The sequence below is a fragment of the Bos javanicus genome, chromosome 5 (genome assembly GCF_032452875.1).
Source record: "Bos javanicus breed banteng chromosome 5, ARS-OSU_banteng_1.0, whole genome shotgun sequence".
In the NCBI taxonomy this organism is placed as follows: Eukaryota; Metazoa; Chordata; class Mammalia; order Artiodactyla; family Bovidae; genus Bos; species Bos javanicus.
This window is the reverse complement of record NC_083872.1, coordinates 71,497,225-71,524,322: the sequence shown is the minus strand read 5'-3', so window position 1 is coordinate 71,524,322 and position 27,098 is coordinate 71,497,225. Positions and strand designations below refer to the sequence as shown.

The 27,098-nt window shown below is 41.8% G+C and overlaps 1 protein-coding gene across 3 annotated transcripts; it reads left to right on the top strand.

Annotated features, from left to right (window-relative positions):
- Positions 1–24,478, top strand: PRDM4 (PR/SET domain 4). 3 transcript variants are annotated; one of them, XM_061417224.1, is made up of 12 exons: positions 1–77; positions 438–704; positions 5,063–5,196; positions 6,885–7,070; positions 8,683–9,477; positions 13,688–13,837; positions 14,807–14,946; positions 15,865–15,950; positions 16,885–17,012; positions 17,971–18,285; positions 19,413–19,581; positions 22,801–24,478. In XM_061417224.1, the coding sequence occupies exons 2-12, from the start codon at positions 694–696 to the stop codon at positions 23,111–23,113; spliced, it is 2,427 nt and encodes an 808-aa protein (XP_061273208.1). In that variant the 5' UTR covers positions 1–77; positions 438–693; the 3' UTR covers positions 23,114–24,478. The 3 variants fall into 3 exon arrangements, with proteins under 3 accessions (XP_061273208.1, XP_061273209.1, XP_061273207.1); XM_061417225.1 differs by lacking the exon at positions 1–77 and adding an exon at positions 171–257 and having other exon boundaries at positions 14,828–14,946; XM_061417223.1 differs by lacking the exon at positions 1–77 and adding an exon at positions 171–257.
- Positions 24,479–27,098: the final 2,620 nt, after the last annotated feature.

Genomic DNA, 27,098 nt, shown 5'->3' with positions numbered 1-27,098 from the left:
CGGGGAGGGGCGCACGCAGGAGGGGCGGAGCGGCGGGCGCCGAGAGTGGCTGAGGAGCCGGAAACGCGCCTTGGAGGGTGCGGCCCGGAGGAGATCGTGGGCTGGGTCGGGCCGGGCCGGGCCGGGCGGGAAACGTTAGGCGAGCGGCCCCCGGGGCGCGGGGGTCGTGCGGGCGGGGAGGGCCCCGAGGCGAGCTCTGCCCGGATGAGGAACAAAGCGGCGGGGCAGGCGCGCGCGCCCCCCCGCGCGACCGGCAGGTGGGCTGCGCGCGGGCCCTGCCGGGGCGGGGCGAGGGCGGCCTGCGAGCCCCAGGCCGGCGGGCGGGTGACTTGGCCGCCCTTGGGAGGCGGTGTCCGCAGGCCCAGGCTCTCCGGCGGTGGAGGACGGGGGCTGCATCCTCCTTACGTTTGGGTGACCGCCCTTGTCCTCTCCCTCAGGTCGGGCAGCCCCCCTCCCGAAGCTTCTGGAGGAAAGGCCCCGGGTGTCCCCTGGCATGCCCCATCTCGCGGCAGGGTGCGCGGCCGCCGACCCTCGGGAGAAGTTGGGCGGTCCCGGGCGGCCCCGGGGACGAGTGGCCGCGTTTGTGCAGCGGTTGTAAGCAAGATGCGGTAGCACGTGACCTTGGAACGCAAACCCTGATGCCGGTTCCCCGCCACCCGTGTGCGCTTTTCTCTGACCCTTGGCCCCCAGCAGATGCATCACAGGTGAGTAGCTTAGTGGGCCGAGCGCTGGTGACATGTTTGGAAAACATGTAGCAAATAAGACTTAAGAATGCCTTTGTTTGTGGTGCCGTTGGGTAGGTTACAGGTGCGATTTGCAAATGGATTTGTCCGAAAGGGAACAGGAAATCCAGAAACCAGTATTGGGTTGAATATACTCTGATTAGGCTTGATTTGCGCCACATGTGAGTAGTTATTCTGAATAGCCACACGTTGATTGTTGGCTTGTTGTGCATCCTCATCCTTGCCTTTGAGTTATTTGCGCCTTTAATTACATATTTGAATCTGAGTTTCGAGGTGTATTTTTAGCTCATTACCATGTTTCACCTTGAATTTGCTGGTTACCAGCTGGCTTGGCTGGTAATAGAGAGAAATTAAGTTCTTAATTCTTCAGACTTAATGTTGAAAGTACTATACTCTACAGTATAGAAATGTGCCAAAGAGTTACATTTGACTGTTCTTTAAAGGGCCCTTTCATAGGCTGTTGAGGATAAGGAAGATTTTAAAAATTCACTCGAATTACTGAAAATTGTCCATTGCATTTGCAAAGTGGCTGCATTTCAGTTAGGTTCTTACATGTCATTCTAACAAAAAGTTAGTAAGATGAGCGAATGGTTCGTACTTGTGTGTGTGCTCAGTTGTGTCGGACTCTCTGCAACCCCATGGACTGTAGCCCGCCAGGCTCCCCTGTCAATGGAATTCTCTAGACAAGAAGCGGGTAGCCATTTCCTTCTCCAGGGGATCTTCCCCACCCAGTGATTGAACCCAGGTCTCCTGTATTGGAGGCAGATAGATTCTTTACTGTCTGAGCCACCAGGGAAGCCCCATGGGTCATACATAGGTCATGTAAACTAGAGAAGATGAAGGGAATGATTCTACAACGAATATACGTAGGGAAGAATTTCGAGCTTAGTACAGTATCTTGATTCTGGCCCTTCTCCCAGCATTGCTTCCTAGAATCCTGTATGAAAAGTAGCTAGGATAGAATTGCACTTTGGAATGAGTGTCTTAGGAGGATCGTATTGTAAATTCCCTTCATCTGCTTTGTCTCTGTGGGATACTAGTTACCTTTGGTTTATGGCTGCTGAGATCATCACATTTTGGTGACTCACAACAAAGCAGAAATCTGCTGAGCCTCACATTAACTCTGGTTTGAACTGGTTTGAGAAGGTCTAAGAGTCAGCCTAGAAACACCATTTTGATTTTTATCTTGAGATTATTTGCACAGATTAATACTCAGGAATTTTCAGTATAGAGTTTGAAGCTACAGACTTTTAATTCTATGTATGTGAAAGTGGCTCAGTTGTGTCCAACTCTTTGCGACCATATGGACTGTAGCCTGCCAGGCAACTCTGTTCATTTCTTTCTCCAGGGGATCTTCCCGACCCAGGGATTGAACCCGGGTCTCCTGCATTGCAGGCAGACTCTTTACCGTCAAAGCCACCAGGGAAGCTTTTAATTGTACTTCAAAGAATTACTGTAATCGTTTTCTGTAGGTCATTCCTGCTCTACTGACTGTAAAGTTTTAATGTTTGTAGCTATAAAAAGTTACAGGAGAATCAAACCCAGAAACTTTGAAATTTATGGTAGCTATGGTGTCTTTAGGTTGTACGGAGTTTTGCACTTTTTTAAAATTATTTTTTTAATTGAAGGATAATTGCTTTACAGAATTTTGTTGTTTTCTGTCAAGCCACTTCTTTTATTTTTAATTTTTGAATTTTTTTTGCCTCTCCTCGTGGCATGCAGAATCTTGGTTCTGACCAGGAATCAAACCCATGGCCCTTGCGGTAGAAGCACAGAGCCCCAACCTCTGGACCACCAGGGAATTCCTACATTCCTTTCCTTTCCCTTCCTTCCTGTGCTGGGTCTTGGTTGCTGCATGCAGGCTTCTCTAGTTGCAGTGAGCGGGAGCTACTCTGGTTGTGGTGCACGGGCTTCTTATTGCCGGAGCTGCTCTTGTTGCGGAGCACGGGCTATAAAGTGTGCGGGCTCGATGGTTGAGGCAGATAGGTTCAGTTGCCCAACAGCATGTGGGATCTTCCTTGTATAGCATAATTAAATACAGTTATTAATGTGCCATCCCTCATAAGGTGCACCTCATTTGCTAATGTGATTCTAGTTGTCTTTCTAGTAAGAATGAGTTTGCATTGCTTCATCCAAATCAGAGTGCCTACTCTGTACAGGGTACTGTCCTCAGTTAGCTTTGTACACTTAATTAATGTCTGGGAGCTGAGGTTTATGAGATACCTGGCCTGGGGTAAGGTTGAAGTCTGTAAATACGGAATAATGCAGGAATACGTTTATGTCTGGAGAAGGCAATGGCACCCCACTCCAGTACTCTTGCCTGGAGAATCCCATGGACGGAGGAGCCTGGTGGGCTACAGTCCATGGGGTCACAAAGAGTCAGACACGACTGAGCCACTTCACTTTCACGCACTGGGGAAGGAAATGGCAACCCACTCCAGTGTTCTTGCCTGGAGAGTCCCAGGGACGGGGCAGCCTGGTGGGCTGCCGTCTATGGGGTTGCACAGTTTATGTCAGACATTAAGCATACTCCACTGTGTAAACACACAGATCCTGAGTGTTGGAACTGACTGTCAAAGGCAAAACAGTTCTTTTATTGTAATTATCTTAGTTAAGAGCTTGGCTGTCTTAAATTAGGTGAACCTGGATTTAAATGCCAGTTCTGTGACTTCTGTAAATTAGGCAGATCTGGAGTTAAATCTGCCCCTTACTAGTTAATGTAATTTTGGGTTTCTTGGTCTGAGTCCCAGTTTCCTCATCTCTAAAATGGATTAAGAATAATACCTACTCACAGTAGTTATAAGGATTGCTGTTACTGTTGTTTTAGTCCTTCAGTCCTGTCCAACTCTTTTGAGACCCCATGGACTGTAGCCTGCCAGCTCCTCTGTCCATGGAATTTCCCATATAGAATACTGACTGGCGTGGGTTGCCATTTCCTTCTCCAGGGGATCTTCCCAACCCAGGGATAGAGCCCCCGTCTCCTACATTGCTAGGTGGATTAATCACCACTGAGCCACCAGGGAAGCCCAGTTATAAGGATTAGGTGAGATCATTACATGTTATCACAGCCCAGTGTCTAATACCTATAGTAAGGGAGTAATCAGTGTTAGTAATTACTATTTTCATGTTGATTCATAGCTGATGTAGCCATTTTTCAGGTTAAAAACCTATTATGTTTTGTTTTCACTGCTAAGGAGTGTGTAGATCCATTTGTCCCCTTCCTATTCTTCACTTCTCCCATGTACTTAGGCACACACATAAGACCTTGCATCACTGTGATATTCGATACAAGGACTGGAGGTTCCTGGTGACCTTCTTTGGATAACCTGTTGGCTGGACTCTTGAAATTGTTTATGATATGGCCGTCTCTAAAATTTTTTTTTTGGACAGTCTTTAAATTCTGACATAGGAACTAATACTTCCTGATAACCTCCAGTAGGGTCTTACGAGTGTTCCTGTTACTCTAATGATACTGCTAATGGCAGTGCAAGATAGATTGCATAGAAAAGGCAGTTCTCAGATTCTCAGCTTGCTGAAAATGGTCTGTAGATTTTAAAAAGTTTGATGTATTGAAAAGCTTTTTGACAGTGTTTTGCAGCATGATCTGTGTTCTTCCGTTTAATTGCTCTGTGATTTGGGGTGTATGATAAGCCCTCTTTGAGACTCAGTTTCCTCGATTCCCTTATTTTGAAGAATTAGTGAGCTAATATGAAGTAATTTTTTTATAAAGTATCTAGCTTACCTAATGAACCTTGTTATGTGGAGGATTTTACTAAGATTATTGATTAATTATTAAGGTATCTATACAGAGTTTTAATAAAATGCTGATCCATGGAGAAGATACCGTGCTTCTTCACACTGTTTGCAGTCTAATTCAGACCTAGTATCACTTTTAACCTCTGGTGAAAAGAGTTAGTAAAAATTCTTTGAGTAAGTTAAAACAAGTCCTGGTTTCAGGTAATAAACCAGTTGGAGAAATGAGATACTGTGAAAGAAAACAAGTGAATTAAAAACACAAAAACGCCTCATTGCGGGTGTACTCTAAGGATTGCAAACTTTGCTCTAAATAGCATGCTTAATATTTGGAACAAGGCACACCTGAGTTAAATCCTGTTTCTGCTGTATGACAGCCAAGTTAACATCTCTGAATCCTGATTTCCTTATCAGTAGAAAGACTATCGGAGAGCTGTGTGCATAGAAATGAAGTTGTAGTTGATCAAATTGTATCTCTGCACCACCATTGTTTTAGGTTCTTCAGTACCTTAAACAGAGTCACTGAGGCAATTTTTGCATAACTGGTTGTGTCTAATCTTTCTTAGGATGAATGAAATGAACCTGAGTCCTGTGGGGATGGAGCAGCTGACTTCATCTTCTGTGAGCAATGCCTTGCCGGTCTCAGGGAGTCACCTGGGGTTGGCTGCCTCACCCACTCACAATGCCATCCCTGCTCCAGGTGAGTGGTAAGGGAGAGGGACTGGATTCCAACACTTAATTGCCTTAACCTTTCTAAATGGAATGGGTCAGAGCCCCTTTCAGAGTGGATGGGAGTAGCCCAGCAGGTCAATGGCAGTTTCACCTGTGGTAGCCATTTTTGTAGAGTACTGAAGTTCTAGTGGGTAGGATAGGGGTAGCAGGTTTTCCTGGTTGTACTCTTCTTGAGTTAGTGCCCTTTTGTCTAGAGCTGTAGTTGACTTGGCGTTTTATCTAAGATTACCCATTCATCTATCCTTGCCCTTGGCATTCTGTCCCTGGGTTATTAGGAGAGAATTACTGTACTAACTCTTCCTAGAACACATGAGAAATTCAGCTTTGTTCTCTATCATACCTGAAACTTGCACCAGCCACAAATGTGCCAGACCTAGAATTATGGTCAAAGAAGAGGTCTCAGAGAGGGAGCTCCTACATGAACTCCCCCTGAGCCTCAGTACTCGGACAGAATAACAGTGTACGGAAAGCTCATTTTCCCCCAGCACTGTACATTTAAAACCTTTTTATCTGCCCAGTTGAATTTTTTCTTTCTATTGAAATAGAAAAGAAGCAAGCTCTTGAGTCTTATAGCAGTAAGCTAGTGATTCTTGCGGGTCTCTGACATTGTAATGTATTGGACTCTGTTTATCAAAATAAGAGTTAATGCTTAAGAGTATTTTAAATCTGCAAGTTTAAATAGTTCTCTCTAGAGAATTACCTGCTTAATTACTAAAATGTAGAATCCCAGGAATGGGGGAGCCTGGTGGGCTGCCGTCTATGGGGTCGCACAGAGTCGGACACGACTGAAGCGACTTAGCAGCAGCAGCAGTTAAATAAGATTCATCTAAATTAAGGTCTCTTCACATTCCTTTTAGTGTCCACAAAAGAAATTTTTAAAAAATGTATTAGTTGTTAACTCATTTGTTTATTTCTTAGGCATTCCGTTTAGTAGACACTCTTATTAAGGAGGAAAAACCTGTTTAAAAATACTTCCAGTGGCAAAAATAGTGCAAATCTGCACTGCCCAAGTTGGTGAGTTCATTATGATGGGAAGCCACAGGGTCACTTCAGCATTGTGTGGATAGATGTAGTCCAAGGTGGATATTGTGTGTGAATTTTTAAAAATCAGGAAGTATAGCATATATGCAAAAGATTATATCAAGATATACATGTAGTTTTACATCTGACTTTAGGTTTTTTCCCCAAGTAGAAGCATATCTATGAAATTTTTAAAAGTGATACATTCTCACCATATAAAATGGAAAGTATAATAAAAAATATTTTTAAAAAATCTGTACTGTCACTACTTAGAGACCACTCTGAAGTTTGATATATTTCTTTGAAATTCGGTGTATATTTCTTTCCATTCTTTTTATGTCTAAATAAATTGTTTTCTTAAATTGTATTTAAACTAGGTTTTAAATTGTAGTTAAATGTTTTGGTACCCAAGAGCAATACAGATAACTGAACGATCAAGTTGGCATTTTAAAACTGACTTGCAGACTAAATTTAGGGCTTGTCTGTGGATGTCTGCCAGTACTGTCTGTCTGGGGATGTAAAGGGCTACTGGGTGAGATTTTTGCCTGTTGCAAAAATCTTTGTAAGAGTTTAGCCAGTGATTACAGAATTTTAAAGTACTTACTTTTAATTGAGGAAAACAATTTTTTTTTGTAGGCCTGCCAGTGGCGATTCCAAACCTGGGTCCCTCCCTGAGCTCTCTACCTTCTGCTTTGTCTCTGATGCTCCCAATGGGTATTGGGGATCGAGGGGTGATGTGTGGGTTACCTGAAAGAAACTACACCCTACCTCCACCACCTTACCCCCACCTTGAGAGCAGTTACTTCAGAACCATTTTACCTGGTAAGTGTTACAGTTATTTGGAAATTTACAAGAAATAATACATCCGACCCTTTTTTGTTTTGTTTTAGTTATTTATTTAGATGCCCCGGGTCTTAGTTGTGGCACTTGGGATCTTCGATCTTCGTCAAGACATGTGGGATCTTCAGGTGTGGTGTGCAAAATCTTAGCTGCAGCATGTGGGATTAGTTCCCTGACCAGGGATCCAACCCAGGCCCCCCTGCATTGGGAGTATGGGGTCTTAGCCACAGGACCATCCGGGAAGTCCTTATAGCAGCCGACTGTTAACTTCAGTTCTCAAAGACTTGAATGATGCTTTTTTCTCTTTGTCACTGTTAGATATGTGGGGGGAACATTGTATTTATGTACTTCTCCTCTTAGAACATATAGATAACATTATTAATATAGCAATTTGACAAAGGTTAATTTCTTAATGGCACATAAACAATTCTTCCCTTGTCTCTTCTAGGTTCAGTTTTTATAATTGGTTCAGTTTTTATAATTCTCCTTAGTTCAGTTTTTATAATTCTCCAATTCTAATTCCTACCAACCACATGTCCTGCTGTAGTGTCATTGTTTATTATAAAGTTTACTGAATTTTTATTCTAAAATATTATATACTCATAACAGAAAATTTAGCAAATAGGGAGGGGAATTATTCATAGTCCCATCATCTGTCTTTCTGGTGTACTTCCATCCTACCTTTTATTTTTGTGTAGTGGTTTTTACTGTTTTCCATAATGAAAACTGTAGTACTTGCAGTACAATTATATACCCTTTTTTTTCCACTTAATGTTTTTCTCTATTTTTACATAGTTATTTTCCCCAGCTGTTACATGGTTTTCATAATCATCCTTTTTAATGACATATTACATTCTACTGATGGTTTATTCCATGGTTTATTATATCAGTCTTTATTGATGGACACTTTTTACCAGTTTGTTTATTACTGTTATGTAAATATTTTTGGGTATATTATTTACAAAATGGATTTAGGGCAGTTTACCGTAAGGAGTTTCTTATGCAAGAGGGTATGAATATTTTTGAGGTTTTTATTATATATACTCAATACTTTGCAAAGACATTTTAGAAATTTGGGCTTCTATTGGAGATACAGCATGTACCATTTCACCATATACTCATTAACAGGAATGTTCAAATATTTTTTCTGTTTTAATAAAGCAAGTATAATTGTGACTTATTTTGAATAGAGCCTAATGTTTCTTGATAGTTTAATAAAAACTTAGTTATATTTAATTAAATTTTATTTTTCATATGGAATATCTGCTTTTAAATGATTTGACCTTTTAGCTCTTATAGAGCAAATTTCAGCATCTTGGGACTCAGGAAGTCCAACCATGTATATGTTATTAATGGCAGAAATGATTAATTTCTAGTGACTTCAAAGGAACGTTAATTTTTATGATTTCTGAGTTTCACAAAACTGAATTATGGTGTATTATGTTGCTATTTATAAAATATATATATATCAAACCAAAGAAATAGATAGGAGCTTATTTTACTTTAGTTGCATTTGTAAGAAAAATAGCTTTTAGCATTTGGAATTGTTAATATACTGAAAAGTTACTGATATCTCATCTTTTCCTTTTCCCAGGCATTTTGTCTTATTTAGCTGACAGACCACCTCCTCAGTATATTCACCCTAACTCCATAAATGTTGATGGTAATACAGCATTATCTATCGCCAATAACCCTTCAGCGCTAGATCCCTATCAGTCCAATGGAAATGTTGGATTAGAACCAGGCATTGTTTCAATAGACTCTCGCTCTGTGAACACACATGGTGCCCAAAGTCTTCATCCCACTGATGGTCATGAGGTGGCCTTGGACACAACAATCACCATGGAGAACGTCTCTAGGGTCACCAGCCCGATCTCTACAGATGGAATGGCAGAAGAGCTGACGATGGATGGTGTTGCAGGCGAGCATACCCAAATCCCAAATGGCTCCAGAAGTCATGAACCTCTGTCTGTGGACTCTGTGAGCAGCAACCTTGCAGCAGAAACTGTAGGACATGGTGGTGTGATACCCATGCATGGGAACGGCCTGGAGCTCCCTGTGGTCATGGAGACAGACCACATTGCAAGTCGGGTCAACGGGATGTCTGACAGTGCCCTCAGTGACTCCATCCACACCGTGGCCATGAGCACCAACTCTGTAAGCGTGGCACTCTCTACCTCACACAACCTCGCCTCCCTAGAGTCTGTTTCCCTCCATGAAGTTGGCCTAAGCCTAGAACCTGTGGCTGTCTCCTCCATCACCCAGGAGGTTGCTATGGGGACAGGTCATGTAGATGTTTCTTCAGACAGTCTTTCTTTTGTACCGCCTTCACTGCAAATGGAAGACTCCAATTCAAACAAGGAAAATATGGCAACCTTGTTTACAATTTGTGAGTGTGCTTAGCCTTTTTCTTTTGGAGATATTGATAGAAAGGGTCATCATCCTTAACAGGTTTAGTCGCAAAGTCAGGTGTTAATTACAGGAGTGTAGAAAGTAACTAGACTTTGAAACTTCTATTTGCCTGTGTATTGTCCTTTGTGTTAATGTGGTGCCTTTTTCTCACATAAGCCAAGTGACATATAGACATTCTGTTGGTTCTTAAAAAATCTTCCTGAAGTAAGAAAACAGTCATTTCTGTATTTTACAGATAAGCTTAGCCTAGTAATACTTATTTCCCAAGGTTTCACAGAGTTAATTATATAAGTAAATTTCAGTAAGGTATTCTGTGTGACCTGCCATGCTCTTTTTCTACATAAGACGAATTTATTAGATCATGTGTAATTTTTCATCCCTGTGGAAAAATGTAAGTGGATACAAGTAAAATTTTTGGGGTTTTTTTTGCTCAGAATGCATATAAATTACCATAGTTTGGCAGGTAAAAGTTCTTTTTATGGGGCAACAGTAACAAAAGCAATATAAAAAGTCGAGTTGTTGGTGTCACTACCGCTTCATTCACGCAGTAAACATGCTGAGTGCTAGCAGGCACCAGCCTCTGTACTAGATGCAGCATAAAAATAATCTGCGAGAGGCTTTAAGTAACCTACAGTCTGAAGGGAAGCACAGGCTAGTGAACAGGCTATTGCGTTATGGTATACTGAGTGGAAAGGTGGCATTAAGTGTATGGTGCTAAAGGAGCCTGAGCTGGGAGCGTCTCACCAGACTGTGGAAAGTGCAGGGAAGACTACATATGTGTTAACACAGACCTGAAGAGCAGACATGTCCAAAGTGGAGAATCAGGAGGAACAGTGTGCCCCGTGGGAACTGGCACCTGTAGTTTGAAAGAATTGTGAGTGGTTCAGGATTGCTGAAGCATAAAACGGGTGGGGAGGGACTTCCCTGGTGGTCCAGTGGTTGGGACTCTGAGCTTCCACTGCAGGGGGCACAAGTTCGATCCCTGATCGGGGTCTAGAATCCTACATGTGGTGCGGTACAACCAAAAAAATACAACGCTCCCCGCCTCAAAAAAAAAAAAAAAAAAAACAGAGGTGGGGAGAGGGATATGTGATGAGAGAAGTAGGGGCCAGCACACAGAGGGTCTTCAAAGAGCAGACAGGGATTTTGAGGAGGGAGGGTTGGGATAGGGGTTCTGCTGCGGTGTGAGGGTAGCAGGCTTGTTAGTGGCAGAGAGGTAAAGATGCCATGGTTTAAGTGCAAGGTCATGGTATTCCAATCTAGAATATAGATAATGATGGAAAAAGTGGAAAATATTAACAGAAAACTGAATAGATCTTGTTGATTGGGTGAAGTTGGAGGAGAGAAGGTTTAAGGAGAAATTACTGGTTTCTGGCTGGGAAACTAGGTGGATAGTGACCATTCCTTAGGATGATGAACGATGGAGGTGGAGTGGTTTTTTTTTGGCTGCCCTTGATCTTCCTTACTCCGTGAGGTCTTTCTAGCTGTGGGCAGTGAAGGCCACTCTTGGTTGCGGTGTGTGGGCTGCTCACTGTGGCTTCTCTTGTTGTGAGGCACGGGTCCTAGAGCGTGGGCCTCAGTCTTTGAGGCCCATGGACTTAGGTGCTCTGAGGCATGTGGAATCTTCCTGGATCAGGGAACAAAGCCATGTCCCCTGCAGTGGTAGGCAGGTTCCTCCTCCGGGCCACCAGGAAGTCCCTTGTTTTGTTTTTGATGCGTGTAGGTGAGTCCAGTGTCAGACATGTTGATTTCAGTATCCAGTGATACCTAGAGATGTCGGGTGAGAACTTGAGTCTGGAGCTCAGAGATCTATCCGGAAATATTCAGGAATCCTCAGCATTAAGGTGTTAATCATAGCCATGGAAGTGAGGTGAGATCCTATCCTAGTTAAGTGTGTGGAATGACAAGGCTAGGTATGCTAAGGTACAGTGGCAGAGGAAGAGCTTCTAAAGTAAGTTGAACAGGATGGTCAGAAAAGTAGGAGGCTTCTAGTGCTACTGAAGCCAAACCGTGGGGAGACCTTTCGTGTTAACCCTTTAAAGTCTCAAATTTATAATTTTAAAATAATTCAGGATTGTAATTAATGTATAGTCATTAATTGAGGAGAAGGTAAGAGGTGGTTTAAGTCAGTCTATTTATCCTTCTGCGGGGAGGGTCTACATCTAGCGTCGTGTGGGATCCTCGTCCCCTGACCAGGGATCAGACTTGTGCCCCCTGCAGTCAAAACCTGTCGTCTTACCCACTGGACTTCCAGGGACGTCTCCTGTTGATCCTTTTTCAAGTGGGCAAGTGGAACCTCTTGCTTCTGAGTGTTTTTCAGAAGAAATGTAATTCACATACACATTTTAGTGTATGGTTTTTAGTATAATGGTGGTTTTTAGTATAATGACAAGGTTGTAGTGACAACAATCACTACTATCTAATTCAAAAATTTTTGTTACTTCATAAAGAAACCTTGTTAGCAGTTGCTCTTACCTCCACTCCCCATTCTCAGGTAACCACTAAACTGCTTTATCTATGGATTTGCCTAGTCTAGACATGTCATATAAATGGAATCCTACTGTATATGGCTGTGCCTGGCTTCTTTCCCTTAGCATAATGTTGTGATGGCTTATCCACGTTATAGCATGTATCAGAATAATATTCCATTGTATGGATATACCACATTTTGTTCATCCATTTATTTTTCATGAACATTTTGTTGTTTCTCCTTTTTGACTATTCAGTGCTGGTATGAACATTCACATACAGGTTTTTGAATGAACGTATGTTTTTAATTCTTGGATATATATGGGATTGAAATTCCTCTTTTTGAGGAATCGCCAGACTGTTTTCGAAAGTAGCTGCACCATTTTATATTCCCAGCATCAGTGTATGAAGGTTCCAGTTTCTCTACATCTTTGCCAAGATTTCCTTTTTTTTCTAGTAATAATTGAATTTTATTTGTAAAAAAAAAAAATGTGTATTTATAGCAATCATAGTAGGTGTGAAATGGCATCTCATTGTTTTAATTTGCATTTCCTTAATAACTAATGATGTTCAGCATCTTACATGACTTATTCACCATTGGTATTCTCTTTGAAGGAAGCCTATGACCCTTTTTTTGTCATATGAAATCTGAATCTCCTTTGTTTGAAGAGTTAACATGGTTTATAATTAGGAGCATTGGAGAATAAGTCCTCATAGAGTGTAGGGGATCTCTAGTCTGATTTTAAAGAATTTTAAATCAAGTAGTACTTGAAGAAGTAACGTATTATTACTACTTTGGCTAAATATGAAAACTTTAACTGATATTTTACGCCATTTAACTGGTAATTTCTAATAGGTTGTTTAGGGGAATAAAGGTGCCTAGAAGACTGTGGTTCTACGTATTTCAGCTGTTTTGTGAATGAATTTGGAAAATTTGAACAGTCATTGACGAAATAGGGTCATGAATACTACTCCTTATCAAGGAGAAAGGAAAGTAAAGAGCAAAAGATTTGTGGAGGAGGACACTCCTGAGCTTGTAAACGTGAAGTTACAATAAGCATAGAACAATGTATGAAGTCAGCATTGTTTTTTTGACAATACAAAAAGAGAGACCATATGAACAATAAGAAATTAAGAATGTTAAGCAAACATGTCTGCAAGAGTATGATCTTACCTGCTGTCCTGAAGAGCAGACTGCATATTTTCTTTGTCTTAAGAACCTGTCATCCAAACGTGGTCAGCCAGTTTGTTAACAGTGAAGCAGGCGCGAGCGGTGGTGTCAGCGTCTCTGACTGCGTTGTGCTGTGTTGTCACTGCATCACCGACAGCGTTTCAGCTGTTTCCTCTCAGAGTTTGGTAGACTCTGAATCTTTTCGACTTCAGAACATCATATCTGAAGGAATTACTCGTCCACTTAATGTAAGAAATGACACACTTGATTCTTGAAGTAATGTGTTATTTTTTGATCAGCGTTTTTCTTATGCACTGAATAGGAAACTTGTCCATTTGTAGTAAAAAAAAAAAAAAATCGAATCTTGCTGAAGAAGGATATGAGTGGGTATACATGTACGTGTAATAAAGTGGCCCTTTGATCAGAGCATTTCTCCTAGAACCTTGCTTCATACTGGTTACATTTTAATAATTCACATTTAAATAAAGCAGGTGGTCTTTGTCTGCTGGAACTGACCCCATTTATGTCTCACATTTGTCATCTGCAGGGTGCACTCTCTGTGACCGAGCCTATCCCTCAGACTGCCCTGATCATGGACCGGTGACTTTTGTTCCTGACACTCCAATAGAGAGCAGAGCCAGGCTTTCTCTCCCAAAGCAGCTTGTTCTCCGCCAGTCAATTGTGGGAGCAGATGTTGGTAAGACCCTGGGAACCATAAAACTTGATCAAAGTCTCTTCTTCCTTTGTAGGGTACAGTTGTAAAAGTGGATGTGTATAATTTAGAGGTTACTTGCTTGATCCAGAAGTCAGTGTATGGCTGAATATCCTTTTATGGAATACTTGTCCAGTGGTGATAGCACTAAATCAGGTTGAACACTTTATTGGAAAAGTTCCCCTTTCTTAGGATCAGGATTGAATAGAGGAGAGAATCCTCCTCAAAGGCTGAATCTTTGAAGACTTGGCTTGTATTTTCAGCTGTATCATCCACTGTCAATTATCATGACAAATCACTCTTTGAAACTTAGTTTCTTTTATAAAACCTGGAAAATTTACCATTTATAACTTTTTATCACCAAAAATACTTTCTGTCAATGTTTATAAATTGCTTAATACTCCTTAGGAAAAGAGAGTAAGAAATACAGACTGCCACGGTATGCTTATCCATACTGGAATGTAACGTGGTATCTGAATCTTTGTGCCATTCTTTGAAAATACGATACTAGACTCATTGTTCTTTCAGGTGTAGCTTAGGCATCAGTCAGTTGAAAGCATTAAACCACCTAGGTAATAAAGAGCAGTGCTTTAAGCACAAATGATCTTAGAAGTTTGATTTATTTTGTAGTAATTGCTTTACTTTTTTATAATAGAGTAGTGTTGTCTGATCCTTTTTATGTATCAACTTTGAGGGACATGGTTCCTCAATGTGTATAAACATTGGTTCAGGAATTTCTGATACTGCTTCTTAATCTGCATATTTCTCCTGAGCCCAGTCTAATCTGTTCATTACTTTTTCCTTATTTATAGAATAGAACCCATAAGACGTACCTACCTTTCAGGAGTGCTAGAATATCAGCAGTTCATAGATTCATGGAAAATAAGACTCGTGGCATGAGTTAAGCTACTGTCTTCTCTATCCTATTAGACGTTTAAATCACTGATTGTGTAGTTGGTGTCCTTCCACTGATAGGTGTGTGGACTGGAGAAACCATCCCTGTTCGGACTTGCTTCGGGCCTCTCATTGGCCAGCAAAGTCACTCCATGGAAGTAGCAGAATGGACAGACAAGGCGGTTAATCATATCTGGAAGGTCAGTGTTTTTGGAAATTTTCTGTGACTTTTGGATGCTTTTAGAGTAATGAAGTAATTAAAAGCGATGTAAAAGTCAAACTTAGCCAAGATTCATACAGTGCCAGTCATCCATCAGTCATTGAATACTACTTTCTGTTCTTGGTAGCCAAATTATAATACATAGCAAAATGTCAGATATTGAATATAGAAGATAAACTGTTTTAGTCTCCATTTTGTTAGTAACCCAATGACTGCTCATTTTTATTACTTGTGGCAGCTCAGGCTTTGGACTTTGTTTATATGTTGAAAGTCTTATTTTGTAATCAGCTAAAGCATTCAAATATTTAGCTAGGGAAACAATTCTAGACTTGGAAGCTAAGATTATTTCTCTAGTTTTCTAATGAAAGGGGCTGAAAACTTAAGTTTCTGATATACACACCTGTTCCTATAACATGTTTATATAGAATCTTAGTAGTTTGGGAATGATGCTCGTTAACATTGAATTAAGGCAGAAATGGGTCTTGTGATAGTTGGAGAGGTGAAGTGCCACTGGCATTGGGGACTTTAGTTGTGTTGTCCAGACGAGAACACAGGAATGCTAGGTTGACTGGAGAAAAAAATAAGAGGTGGTTCTCTGACCTTAATGTTCATTTGTGTGGTGGGTGATGAAGACAACTAGAGTTTTTTATGTCTATTCCAGTCAAGCCAAAATGTGACTAATCAAGAGCAACAAGATTCTGTATACTGAGCACTAACTGTAGATCTCTAGTGGTCTTTATTGCTGGAAATAGGGTGACTGGTGAAATGACAGACACGTGAGAGGACAGCCATGTGTTTTCACACTGGCTAGGAAAGCTGGTACCTACTGCAAAGTAAATGAGATTATTGCAAGAACTTGTCAGTTCATTTGATGTGTATGTTTGCCTTCTGTTGGCAGATATACCACAATGGTGTCCTAGAATTCTGCATCATTACAACTGACGAAAATGAATGTAATTGGATGATGTTTGTGCGCAAAGCCAGGTGAGATGCAATAAATAGTTATGATTTGGATATTTTTCAGTAGGAAACTTTGAATGCAATAGGAAAGAATTGAAGAATCCAATGACAGTGATATCTGAACATAGCTTAAAGCCTAAGGCTTTTAATTTTCTTCACTCCAGTAGTTGTTGACTAATGGTGATTATAAATTAAAATATAAGAAATTATCCCCTTTTTATGAGCAGCTTGTTCAATTTACCAGTGCAATAAAAAATGATACAGTTACCATTGAATTTTTGAGTAGGTTCCTTTTCTTTATATTGGCTATTGGTCAACCCCTTGGGCTTCTCAGGCAGCACTAGTGGTTAAGAACCTACCTGCCGGTACAGGCGACGTAAGAGATGCCAGTTTGATCCCTAGATCAGAAAGATCCCCTGGAGGAGGGCATGACAACCCCCTCCAGTATTCTTGCCTGGAGAATCCCCATGGACAGAGGGGCCTGGAGGGCTACTGTCTGTAGGGTTGCACAGAGTCAGACACAACTGAAGTGACTTAGCATGCACACATGCAATCAACCCCTTAGGCTGCTGTGTTAATTCTATTTCTGTGTCTTTGTCATAGTGTTTTAAGGCTTCATTTTACTTACTTTTCTTCTAGCAGTAGACTAGAGTGTTCTCTGACTATAAAGAGCAATGAGGTGATATACTGAAGTAAGAGTTCTGTTTCTAAACAAGTTAACCCTAACAGGTAGTATAGGTAATTAGAGAAATGACCTAGAGAAATAGTACATCTAAGTTTTCATGTAAGATTTCACTATAGGGATATGATATATTTAGTATATATTTCAAAATTAATATGCTTGATGGTCATTCCCTGGATGGGGAACTGAGATTCTACAAGCTATGCAGTGTGGCCCCCCAAAAATTTTTAAGTAAATAAATAATAAGATAAAATTAATATGTTTGATTTGTTAAAGGAATCGGGAAGAACAGAATTTGGTGGCTTATCCCCATGATGGAAAAATCTACTTCTGTACTTCCCAAGATATCCCTCCTGAAAATGAACTGCTTTTTTATTACAGCCGGGATTATGCTCAGCAGATTGGTAAGTTTATATATAAGATTTGTTTGTCATGAATCTAACACAGTAAAAATACCAAGGATCAGTAGTATAGTTTTGGTAATGATTTATGTGTAAGCAGAACACCCCACTCCAGCATTCTTGCCTGGAAAATCCCGTGGATGGAGGAGCCTGGTGGGCTAAAGTCCATGGGGTCGCTAAGAGTCGGACACGACTGAGCGACTTCACTTTCACTTTTCACTTTCATTCATTGGAGAAGGAAATGGCAACCCACTCCAGTGTTCTTGCCTGGAGAATCCCAGGGACGGAGGAGCCTGGTAGGCTGCCGTCTATGGGGTCGCACAGAGTCGGACACGACTGAAGTGACTTAGCAGCAGCAAAAGCAAACCACATACCTTTGTGTATGTAAAAGCAAAATATTAACCTTACGATAGAAGTGTTAAGATCTGTGAAATTCTTCATATGCTGAAGAACCAGGCAGCCATACCAGCCAGGCAGCATGAACTTTGTGTTAGGACTTTGGGGAATTTGCAGTTCCTGGGTTCCTTTTCGAACCGTTAGTTTTAAGGTCATAAAGGACAATGCTGTGAGTTGATTTAACCTTCATAGTCTCTTTCTTTGCACTGTGTCATAATGACAAGTGATGACACTCCGTCCCCTTTCTGATGTCTGTGTCAGAAGCGTTCTCTGTCCTTTTTCACTGTAATAAAACTTCTGCCCCGCCCCCCCACACACAAGAGTTTGTGTGTAACAAAATCTTCAGTTTATTGCCTAGGAAGATGCCTTAAAGTTTAGTATTTACCAGGTCTTCCCTATGTGCCCGACACACTATTTGAGATGCTGGCACTAGACCATTGAACAAGATTTGTTTAATTCTACAGGTAGTGGGCAAGCTGGAAATTTTGATAGAAGGGAAAATTAGAAGCAACAATCACTAAGTTTTAAAATTGAAGTAAGTACATTGAGTAATTTTATTTTTAAGGTGTTCCTGAACACCCAGATGTGCATCTCTGTAACTGTGGCAAGGAGTGCAGTTCCTATACTGAGTTCAAAGCCCACCTGAGCAGCCACATCCATAACCACCTTCCTAGCCACGGCCACAGCAGCAGCCATGGGCCGAGCCATAGCAAAGAGAGGAAGTGGAAGTGCTCCATGTGCCCCCAGGCTTTTATCTCTCCTTCCAAACTTCACGTCCACTTTATGGGTCACATGGGTATGAAGCCCCACAAGTGCGATTTCTGTAGCAAGGCTTTCAGTGATCCCAGCAACCTGCGGACCCATCTTAAGATACACACAGGTAAGCTGTCCTGGACCATGAAGTGGGATTTTGAAAAATTAGAAATTGGTAAGGGCGTGGCAGCAAGACAAGTTTTCCAAATAGGGTTGAGATTAGATGTTAGAGAATTGGCTGGCTGACAGGAGGACTTCATTGGGTCATGAATTGTGTGGAATAACTGCCTCCTCAGAGAATATTACTAAGTTGCTCCATCTTCCAGGTGGCCTAGTCATAGTTTGAAGGTGACTGGGAAAATGCAGTTAATAATCAGGGAGTTCATCTATGTGTTTGGACCTGAAGGTAATTCTTCAGAAACAGCTAGAGCGTACTATTAGAGGTCACCCCTGTCACTAGCCAGAGCCAGTTTCTGTCCTTTGAATATTGTTTGTTGAATACCACCAGAATTTATTGAGTTTCTATTTTCTAAACTCCATGCACACCAAACCCTTTCTCTTAGCTGTAAGGTTTTATCATATGCACTGTAACAATAACTGGTTTAGTTTGGTTTTCTTGGTTGGGTCATTTTCTCCAAAGCTTTGAAGGTAAAATTCTTCCTTATCCTTTTCCATTAAGACTGAGTAGTTCCAGCAGAGTGTGTGTGGCCCACAAACCTTAAGATTCGGAATGGCTTATAAGAAAAGGTTTGCTAACCCCTGACTTAGAGTAACTTTTTTTCTGCATTCTTAAAAAGATTTTATTTCATCCTTGGTTTATGAAGACATGTATTTTATTTAAAAAAGAAAACTAAAATTTAGGTTGTAAAAATATGTTTGCTTATGGACAAGTACTAGAATTCTTGAGGTCTTTTTTTAAAAAAAAAAAAAGATTGAATTAAGTTAGGCACTAGGGTTATAAGTGATTTTTTTCCCCCAGAACTTGTATCGTGTGTTAGCTGTAAACAGTAAAGAGTGTGTGTGTAGATAAGCAGTCATAGGTCAGGTTTGTTAGCTTCACTAGCTTTAGTCGCAGCATATAATTCAGTGGCTCTGAGTGGCTCTAGGTAGACAGTCCTAGAATGTGAGGTTCCAGGTACCAGTCAATTCTGTTTTATTCCTGCCTCTGCCACATACCTGTACAATGTGTCTCTCCATGCCGAGAGTGCTCTTGGCACTTTGATTCACAGTGGGATCATTCGGGTTAATATGCAGGTCAGAAGAACTACAGGTGTACTTTGTGTGACAAGTCTTTCACCCAGAAGGCTCACCTGGAATCCCACATGGTCATCCACACGGGGGAGAAGAACCTCAAGTGTGACTACTGTGACAAGTTGTTCATGCGGAGGCAAGACCTCAAGCAGCACGTGCTCATCCACACGCAGTGAGTGACCTGTAGCTGACCGTTGCTCAGGCGATGAATGGGGGCTTGTGTGTGCCTGCTCACTGTCTCTCTCCCGCCGTGGCGCCTGTAGCTGTCTCCTGTGTTCCACACAGCCTGTGTTCTCTGACCACACAGATTGTGTTCCGACCACATAGGTCACAAAGCTAAGGTTCTTGTTTATCCTGGAAGAGTTTATGTGCTTGCTTTGTTTTCTTATTTTCACTTCTACTCTATTTCCTTTTTTCTTTTATATTTTTGAAACATACTTTCATTTGATTAACAAATTTTTAAGTACCTCCTTGAAGTTCAGCAATTTGCTAAATGGTGAAAATACAAAGATGAGAATGGTCCTTGGATTTAAAGAGCTCAGAGGCCATTAAGAGAAACAGAAGAGTAAATACTTGCCATGCTGTGTTGCAGATGTTAGAGTAAGTGTAGGATCCTGAAAGACTATAGAAGAGGGTTACCTCGCCCAGTCTGCGAGTATCCTGAGAAAGCTTCCTGGTAGTTGGAGCTAAGTGTTAAGGTAAATTAGAGTTATTCAGGGAATAGTCTGCTAGACAGACGAAACGGGGTATGTAGAAACATGAATGTGAAAAGGACTATGAAATGAAAGTGGTTCTCTATAGTGAGAGCACCCCATGTATGTGAGAGCAGTAGCGGGAGGCAGCAGCCAGTAATGAAGAGCCTTTTATCCAGTTCAAAATTAAATTTCATTCTGGGAATAATGGAGAGTCATAGGGGCATTTTTCCTCCCCATGTACCAGGAATTACCCTGCTTTGTGCGTGTGTGTGCATGTGCGTATTTTCGTTATGGTATATAACACATAAATTTTTCTGTCTTAACCCTTTTTAAGTGTGTAGCTCAGTGATGTTAAATGTATTCACATTCTTGCACAAGCATTGAAGGATTTTAAGGGAAAGAATGTCATGGTGAGATGTCTGTTTTATAGAGACTACTCTGGCAGCAGGCCAAGGGGGTGGAAGGAGGAGAAGGCCAAATATTGGACAGCTCGTTAGGAATTTATTGCATGAATCCAACTGTAATTAATTGTCCAGCCTGTGTTATAGTTACAGTGACAAATAGAAGAGAGCAGGTTCTGTGGTCCTTCGCTTTTAGCAAGTGTTAGAAGAGGGAGAAAACATTAGCTTGTATTTTATTTAGAAATACATCAAAAATGGAACCTTTATTCTTTTTATTTTTTAAATTTTATTTTATTTTTAAACTTTAAAATATTGTATTAGTTTTGCCAAATATCGAAATGAATCCGCCACAGGTATACATGTGTTCCCCATCCTGAACCCTCTTCCCTCCCCCTCTCCCTCCCCATACCATCCCTCTGGGTCGTCCCAGTGCACCAGCCCCAAGCATCCAGTATCGTGCATCGAACCTGGACTGGCGACTCATTTCATACGTGATATTATACATATTTCAATGCCATTCTTCCAAATCTTCCCACCCTCTCCCTCTCCCACAGAGTCCATAAGACTGTTCTACACATCACTGTCTCTTTTGCTGTCTCGTACACAGGGTTATTGTTACCATCTTTCTAAATTCCATATATATGCGTTAGTATACTGTATCGGTGTTCTTATCATGGGTTTTAGATAAATATTTTGTTTTTGTATCAGCTCTTTTATCTGATTTGTAATCACAGTGCAACCTGAAACACTAAAATACCAAAGGAGTCTGGATCTACATTCCTGACTCTCAGAATGACCTTTTAAAACAAAGTTTTCATTAAGTGGTTTCATTATTAGTATGAAATTTTAGAAATTAGATACATTAATTATCAAATTTTATATATAGTTTTACATAGTTGGAACTGAAAGAGCTCTCTGGGGTCATTTAGTCTAGCTGCTTATATTAGCTTGAGCTGCCACATCAAAATACCATAGACTGAGTGGCGGCTTAAACAAAAGAAATTTATATTCTTAAACTTCTGGAATCTGAAAGTTGAGACCAGGGTGCCAGCGTGGTTGGGCTCTGATGAGGGCCTTCTTCCTGGCTTCCTTCTTGTTATGTGCTCAGGTGGAGGAGAGAGTGGACAAGCTCTGATCTCTCTTTCTCTTCTTCTGAGGATATAACCCCATCATTGGGGTCCCATCCTCATAACCTCATCTAAACCGTAGGTCCCTACCTCCAGCTCCCATCGCGTTATGAGCTGAAGCATCAGCATACCAATTTAGGTATTCAGCCCCTAGCACTGCTCGTGATAGTCACTTGGGAAATGTGAGAAACAATGATTGGTCCAAGGCCCCACCTCCAGGGATTCTGATTTAGCTGATCAGGGGCAGAGCCCTGGCCTTAGTATTTTTAAAAAGCTCGCCAAGTGGGTCTAAGGTTCAGTCAGGGTTGAGTGCCCCATTTTATCTGTTTAACATGTTGGATTTTCATTAAGAAACAGCGTTCAGATGCTCAAAAAAAGTTAAAAAATTCTTACTCTGTATGATCCCCAAGTTTCTTGTCAGCTCTAAGATGTCTGGGCCAGGGTTATTACTCCAGCCTTGACACTGCTGACGTCTTGAATTGGATACTTCTAGGGGCTACTGTTAACATTATAGTTAGATACCATTATGTTGGTCAGTTGGCAAACATTTTCAAATTTGAGTCTTCCAGTTAGTAAGAATGTGGGGCAACAGGAGCTCTGAAATGGCTGTTGATGGACGTGTATATTGATACAACAGCGTTGGAAAATAGCTTAGCATCATTGTGGTAAAATTGAAGGTGTGCATATCCTTGGATCCAGCTGTGCCTCTCCTGAGTATATGCCCTAGAGGAACAGACCCACATACCGGTGTAGAAATGTTCACATAGCAGTCTTGGCTGTGGTGTTAAAAAAACAAAACCCCCAGAGTACCCATTAACAACAGAGCCAGCGCCACAACCAAGTTGTGGTATATTGGTAAGTAGCCTCCTGCCATGGAAGCAACTTGACTGAATTTCACAAAGAAGCAAAAACACAAAAGAGATACATACAGTACAATCCCATTTACCTAGAATTCTAAAACAGGCAAAATCAGTCTGTGCTGTTTAAACTGCACACATGTCTTATGGCTGTTCTATATGATACATCTCCTATAGAGAAGTTTGATTCTAGTTGGGTAGAGCTTCTCAGACAAAGGTCTTGAGGTTGTGCAGAGTAAGTGTGTGCCTCAGTTGTTTTTGTAACCCCAAATCAAATGTTTTGTTTTGTTTTTTCCTTGTGTTCCTCTTAGAGAACGCCAGATCAAGTGTCCCAAGTGTGACAAGTTGTTCTTGAGGACAAATCATTTAAAGAAACATCTCAATTCACATGAAGGAAAACGGGATTATGTCTGTGAAAAATGTACAAAGGCTTATCTAACCAAATATCATCTCACCCGACACCTAAAAACCTGCAAAGGGCCCACCTCCAGTTCATCAGCACAGGAGGAGGAGGAGGAAGATGACTCAGAGGAGGAAGAGCTGGTGGACTCGGTGGGGACAGAGGACTGTCGCATCGGCAGTGCTGTGTATTCAGCAGATGACTCTCTCTCTGCACATAAATAGAAAGAAGCTGACTATTCTGGATGGAAAATGCAAAAGGGAAAAACACATAACCAGTTATTCACTACAGTGGTTTTTATATAAAATAGTTTGATTCCTTCCAGCCAACAGTTAAAACAGACTAAATGGGAATGGATAAAGCACTTACAGAAGAGTATCCTAATGAAAACACTTTTAAAAATATTGAGAATAGAGCACGTGTCCTCTTTTTAAGTGGTGTATGGGGAGGCAGGTGTCAGGTTTTGGGATCTGTTCTTTATTTACATGATAATCTGGGTGATAACATGCCCAACAAATCAGATTTATTTTAAATTCTTTCATTATTTCGTTTTTCTCCCAACCCATTGATTTGGTAGCAACCGTTGACTTGGTCCCTGCGTCACAGTCGTCCTGATTGTGGTTCTGGTGTTACGTTTTATGCAGACTTGTGACTTAAACTCATCCCAGAATGGATTGAAACGTAACAGTGTAAGCTTGTTACTCTTGACGGCGGTTCACAGATTTAAAGCACCACCTGCCTTCATCTCTCCTGGCCGCTGGGGAGTTTAGGGTAGATCTTGCTTCCCAGAATTTCACAGGTACCTAGAGGGCAGGTGAGAAAGGAGCAGCCAGGCAGCAGGCACTAATGGAGAGAAGAAAAGGAGAGGCACCTGGGCCACTGTCCAGAGTGCTTCTGTCACGTGCTCTGATGGAAGCTGGGGTGAGAGACCTGATTTCTGTTCCTTAGAGGTCTTTGAAGGTTTCGACACATCTCTGTCTCCAGTGAAGCCTCCAGCACCCGGACAGAGTATCTGGAGGTCTAACAAGCCAAGTAACGCCTGCTGCATTGTCTCCTGATAGCAAGGACATGTGGACCAACTGACAGAGAGGTACCTTGGCCCATGGAAAGAAGGAGGGAGTGATCCTTTCTATCTGGCTGATTCTCTGAAAAGGATCAAGACACCGTTAAAATGTTGCCAGCTCAGAATGAGAAGACATGTTGGTGTGTTTGCAGTGTTAGGCGCTCCCAGTTGTCTGTGGTGAAGGACCTCATCAGTTAAACACTGTGGATTCCAGAGGATTTGGAAGGTGCAGAAGGTCAAATGGTCACCATGTGGATGTATTTTCAGGGTTCCAGCTTAATTCACCTACCCATCTGATCTGTCATCTGGTTTTTCTCATGTATAGCCTGCTTTCAGCAAGAAGCAAACATCCTGAAGTCAATGGTTGATGGAACATGCTCTCCTGCTCTAAGGCACAACCTCTGGGCTGGAGTGGAGAGGACACTGGTGGGAAGGTTTTGCTGCTAATGTATTTATGGAATGAATGTATTTCATTCAAATCTGTATTCCTCTAGGAAGGATTAAAATAAAACCTTTTTAAAAAATACCTCTTGTAATCTCATTTTGTGGAAGGAGAAGATTGAAGCTTTTACAGGAAAATGAGGTCCAGCTTGAGTTTTTCTAAGGTCAGAAGCTGGAGAAGGTATTTCCTAAGTACCTTAGCTTTGAAATTAAATTTTAGAATGCTTGTGCAAAACAGTGCTTACATAAATCGTGCTTCCTGCGTCTCCAGCTCTCGTCCCTGCCCTCTTCCTTCCTTAGGTAGTGCCTTTGCTTTGCTGCCTCCATGGAGAAGTACAGGTCTGCATTTGAGGGAGTGGGTGAGGTGGTGTTGGTTAGAGGTGGCTGTCAACATGAGGTCATGAGCTGCCGTTAGGGAGCTCTGGTGGGGCTGAAACAACTCCACGTTCAGCTTCCAAGCTGGGAAAGGTGTCCTAGCGGCAGCCACTCCTGTCCCCAGGAAGCCACTGGTGCTGGAGCTCCAAGTGCCCTTTCTCTCTTTGACTCCTGCTGAGTTAAACTTCATCATCTCCAGATGCTGGTTGGAATGCTGCCCAAGATAGTTAAAAGTGTTCGTTGATCAGTCACATCTGACTCTTTGTGACCCCATTGATGGTAGCCTGCCAGGTTCCTCTGTCCATGGACCTCTTCAGGCAAGAATACTGGAGTTGGTACACATTCCCTCCTCCAGGGGATCTTCTGGAGCCAGGAATTGATCCTGGGTCTCCATTGCAGGTGGATTCTTTACTGTCTGAGCCACCAGGGAAGCCCAAGATAGTTATTAAAGCAAACAAAAACAGGAGAGGATTTCTGAAAAATAGTTTAAGTGAGAATGAAGATGTTATTTCTTGCTAATGACTGTCTTCCTTTTTTTTTTTTTTTTAACCTCTTAGACTTAAATAGCACGTTCTAAGTCTTTCTCACAAGATGAGGAAATAAGTAGCTGCCCCTTTACAAGATTTTACTCTGAGCCTTTTCTGCTCGTCACATGTCGCCTCGTCTCTTGCCGCTGTTGGGATCCAGCTGCTGTTGGGTGAATGGTCTCATGCAGAGGCAGGGTATTAAAAGGGTGGGCTCCCGAGCCTGGCTGATTGTTCTCTCATCTGGGCTTTGCTGCATGATGGTCTGGAAGCGTGGTCAAGTTGTGTAACCTCCCTGTGCCTCTGTTTACTTAACTGTAAGCAGAGACTACTCATAATAGTTCGAATTTCATAGCATTGTTTGATGTTAATTCATGCAAAGGGCTGGCGCAGTGTTGCAGTTCAGTCGCTCAGTTGTGTCCGACTCTTTGCGACCCCATGAATCGCAGCACGCTAGGCCTCCCTGTCCATCACCAACTCCCGGAGTTCACTCAGACTCAGGTCCATTGAGTCGGTGATGCCATCCAGCCATCTCAACCTCTGTCGTCCCCTTCTGTCCCCCCAATCCCTCCCATCATCAGAGTCTTCTCCAGTGAGTCAACTCTTCACATGAGGTGGCCAAAGTACTGGAGTTTCAGCTTCAGCATCAGTCCCTCCAATGAACACCCAGGACTGATCTCCTTTAGGATAGACTGGTTGGATCTCCTTGCAGTCCAAGGGACTCTCAAGAGTCTTCTCCAACACCACAGTTCAAAAGCATCAGTTCTTCGGCGCTCAGCTTTCTTCACAGTCCAACTCTCACATCCATACATGACCACTAGAAAAACCATAGCCTTGACTAGACGGACCTTTGTTGGCAAAGTAATGTCTCTGCTTTCAAGATGCTGTCTAGGTTGGTCATAACTTTCCTTCCAAGGAGTAGGCGTCTTTTAATTTCATGGCTGCAGTCACCATCTGCAGTGATTTTGGAGCCCAGAAAAATAAAGTCTGACACTGTTTCCACTGTTTCTCCATCTATTTCCCATGAAGTGATGGGACCTGATGCCATGATCTTTGTTTTCTGAATGTGAGCTTTACGCCAACTTTTTCACTCTCCTCTTTCACTTTCATCACAAGGCTTTTTAGTTCCTCTTCACTTTCTGCCATAAGGGTGGTGTCATCTGCATATCTGAGGTTATTGATATTTCTCCCGGCAATCTTGATTCTAGCTTGTGCTTCTTCCAGCCCAGCGTTTGTCATGATGTACTCTGCATATAAGTTAAATAAGCAGGGTGACAATACACAGCCTTGACATACTCCTTTTCCTATTTGGAACCAGTCTGTTGTTCCATGTCCAGTTCTAACTGTTGCTTCCTGACCTGCATATAGGTTTCTCAAGAGGCAGGTCAGGTGGTCTGGTATTCCCATCTCTTTCAGAATTTTCCACAGTTGATTGTGATCCACACAGTCAAAGGCTTTGGCATAGTCAATAAAGCAGAAATAGATGTTTTTCTGGAACTCTCTTGTTTTTTCCATGATCCAGCGGATGTTGGCAATTTGATCTCTGGTTCCTCTGCCTTTTCTAAAACCAGCTTGAACATCTGGAAGTTCACGGTTCATGTACTGCTGAAGCCTGGCTTGCAGAATTTTGAGCATTACTTTACTAGGGGATGAGATGAGTGCCGTTGTGCTATAGTTTGAGCATTCTTTAGCATTGCCTTTCTTTGGGATTGGAATGAAAACTGACCGCTTCCATTCCTGTGGCCACTGCTGAGTTTCCCAAATTTGCTGGCATATTGAGTGCAGCACTTTCACAGCATCATCTTT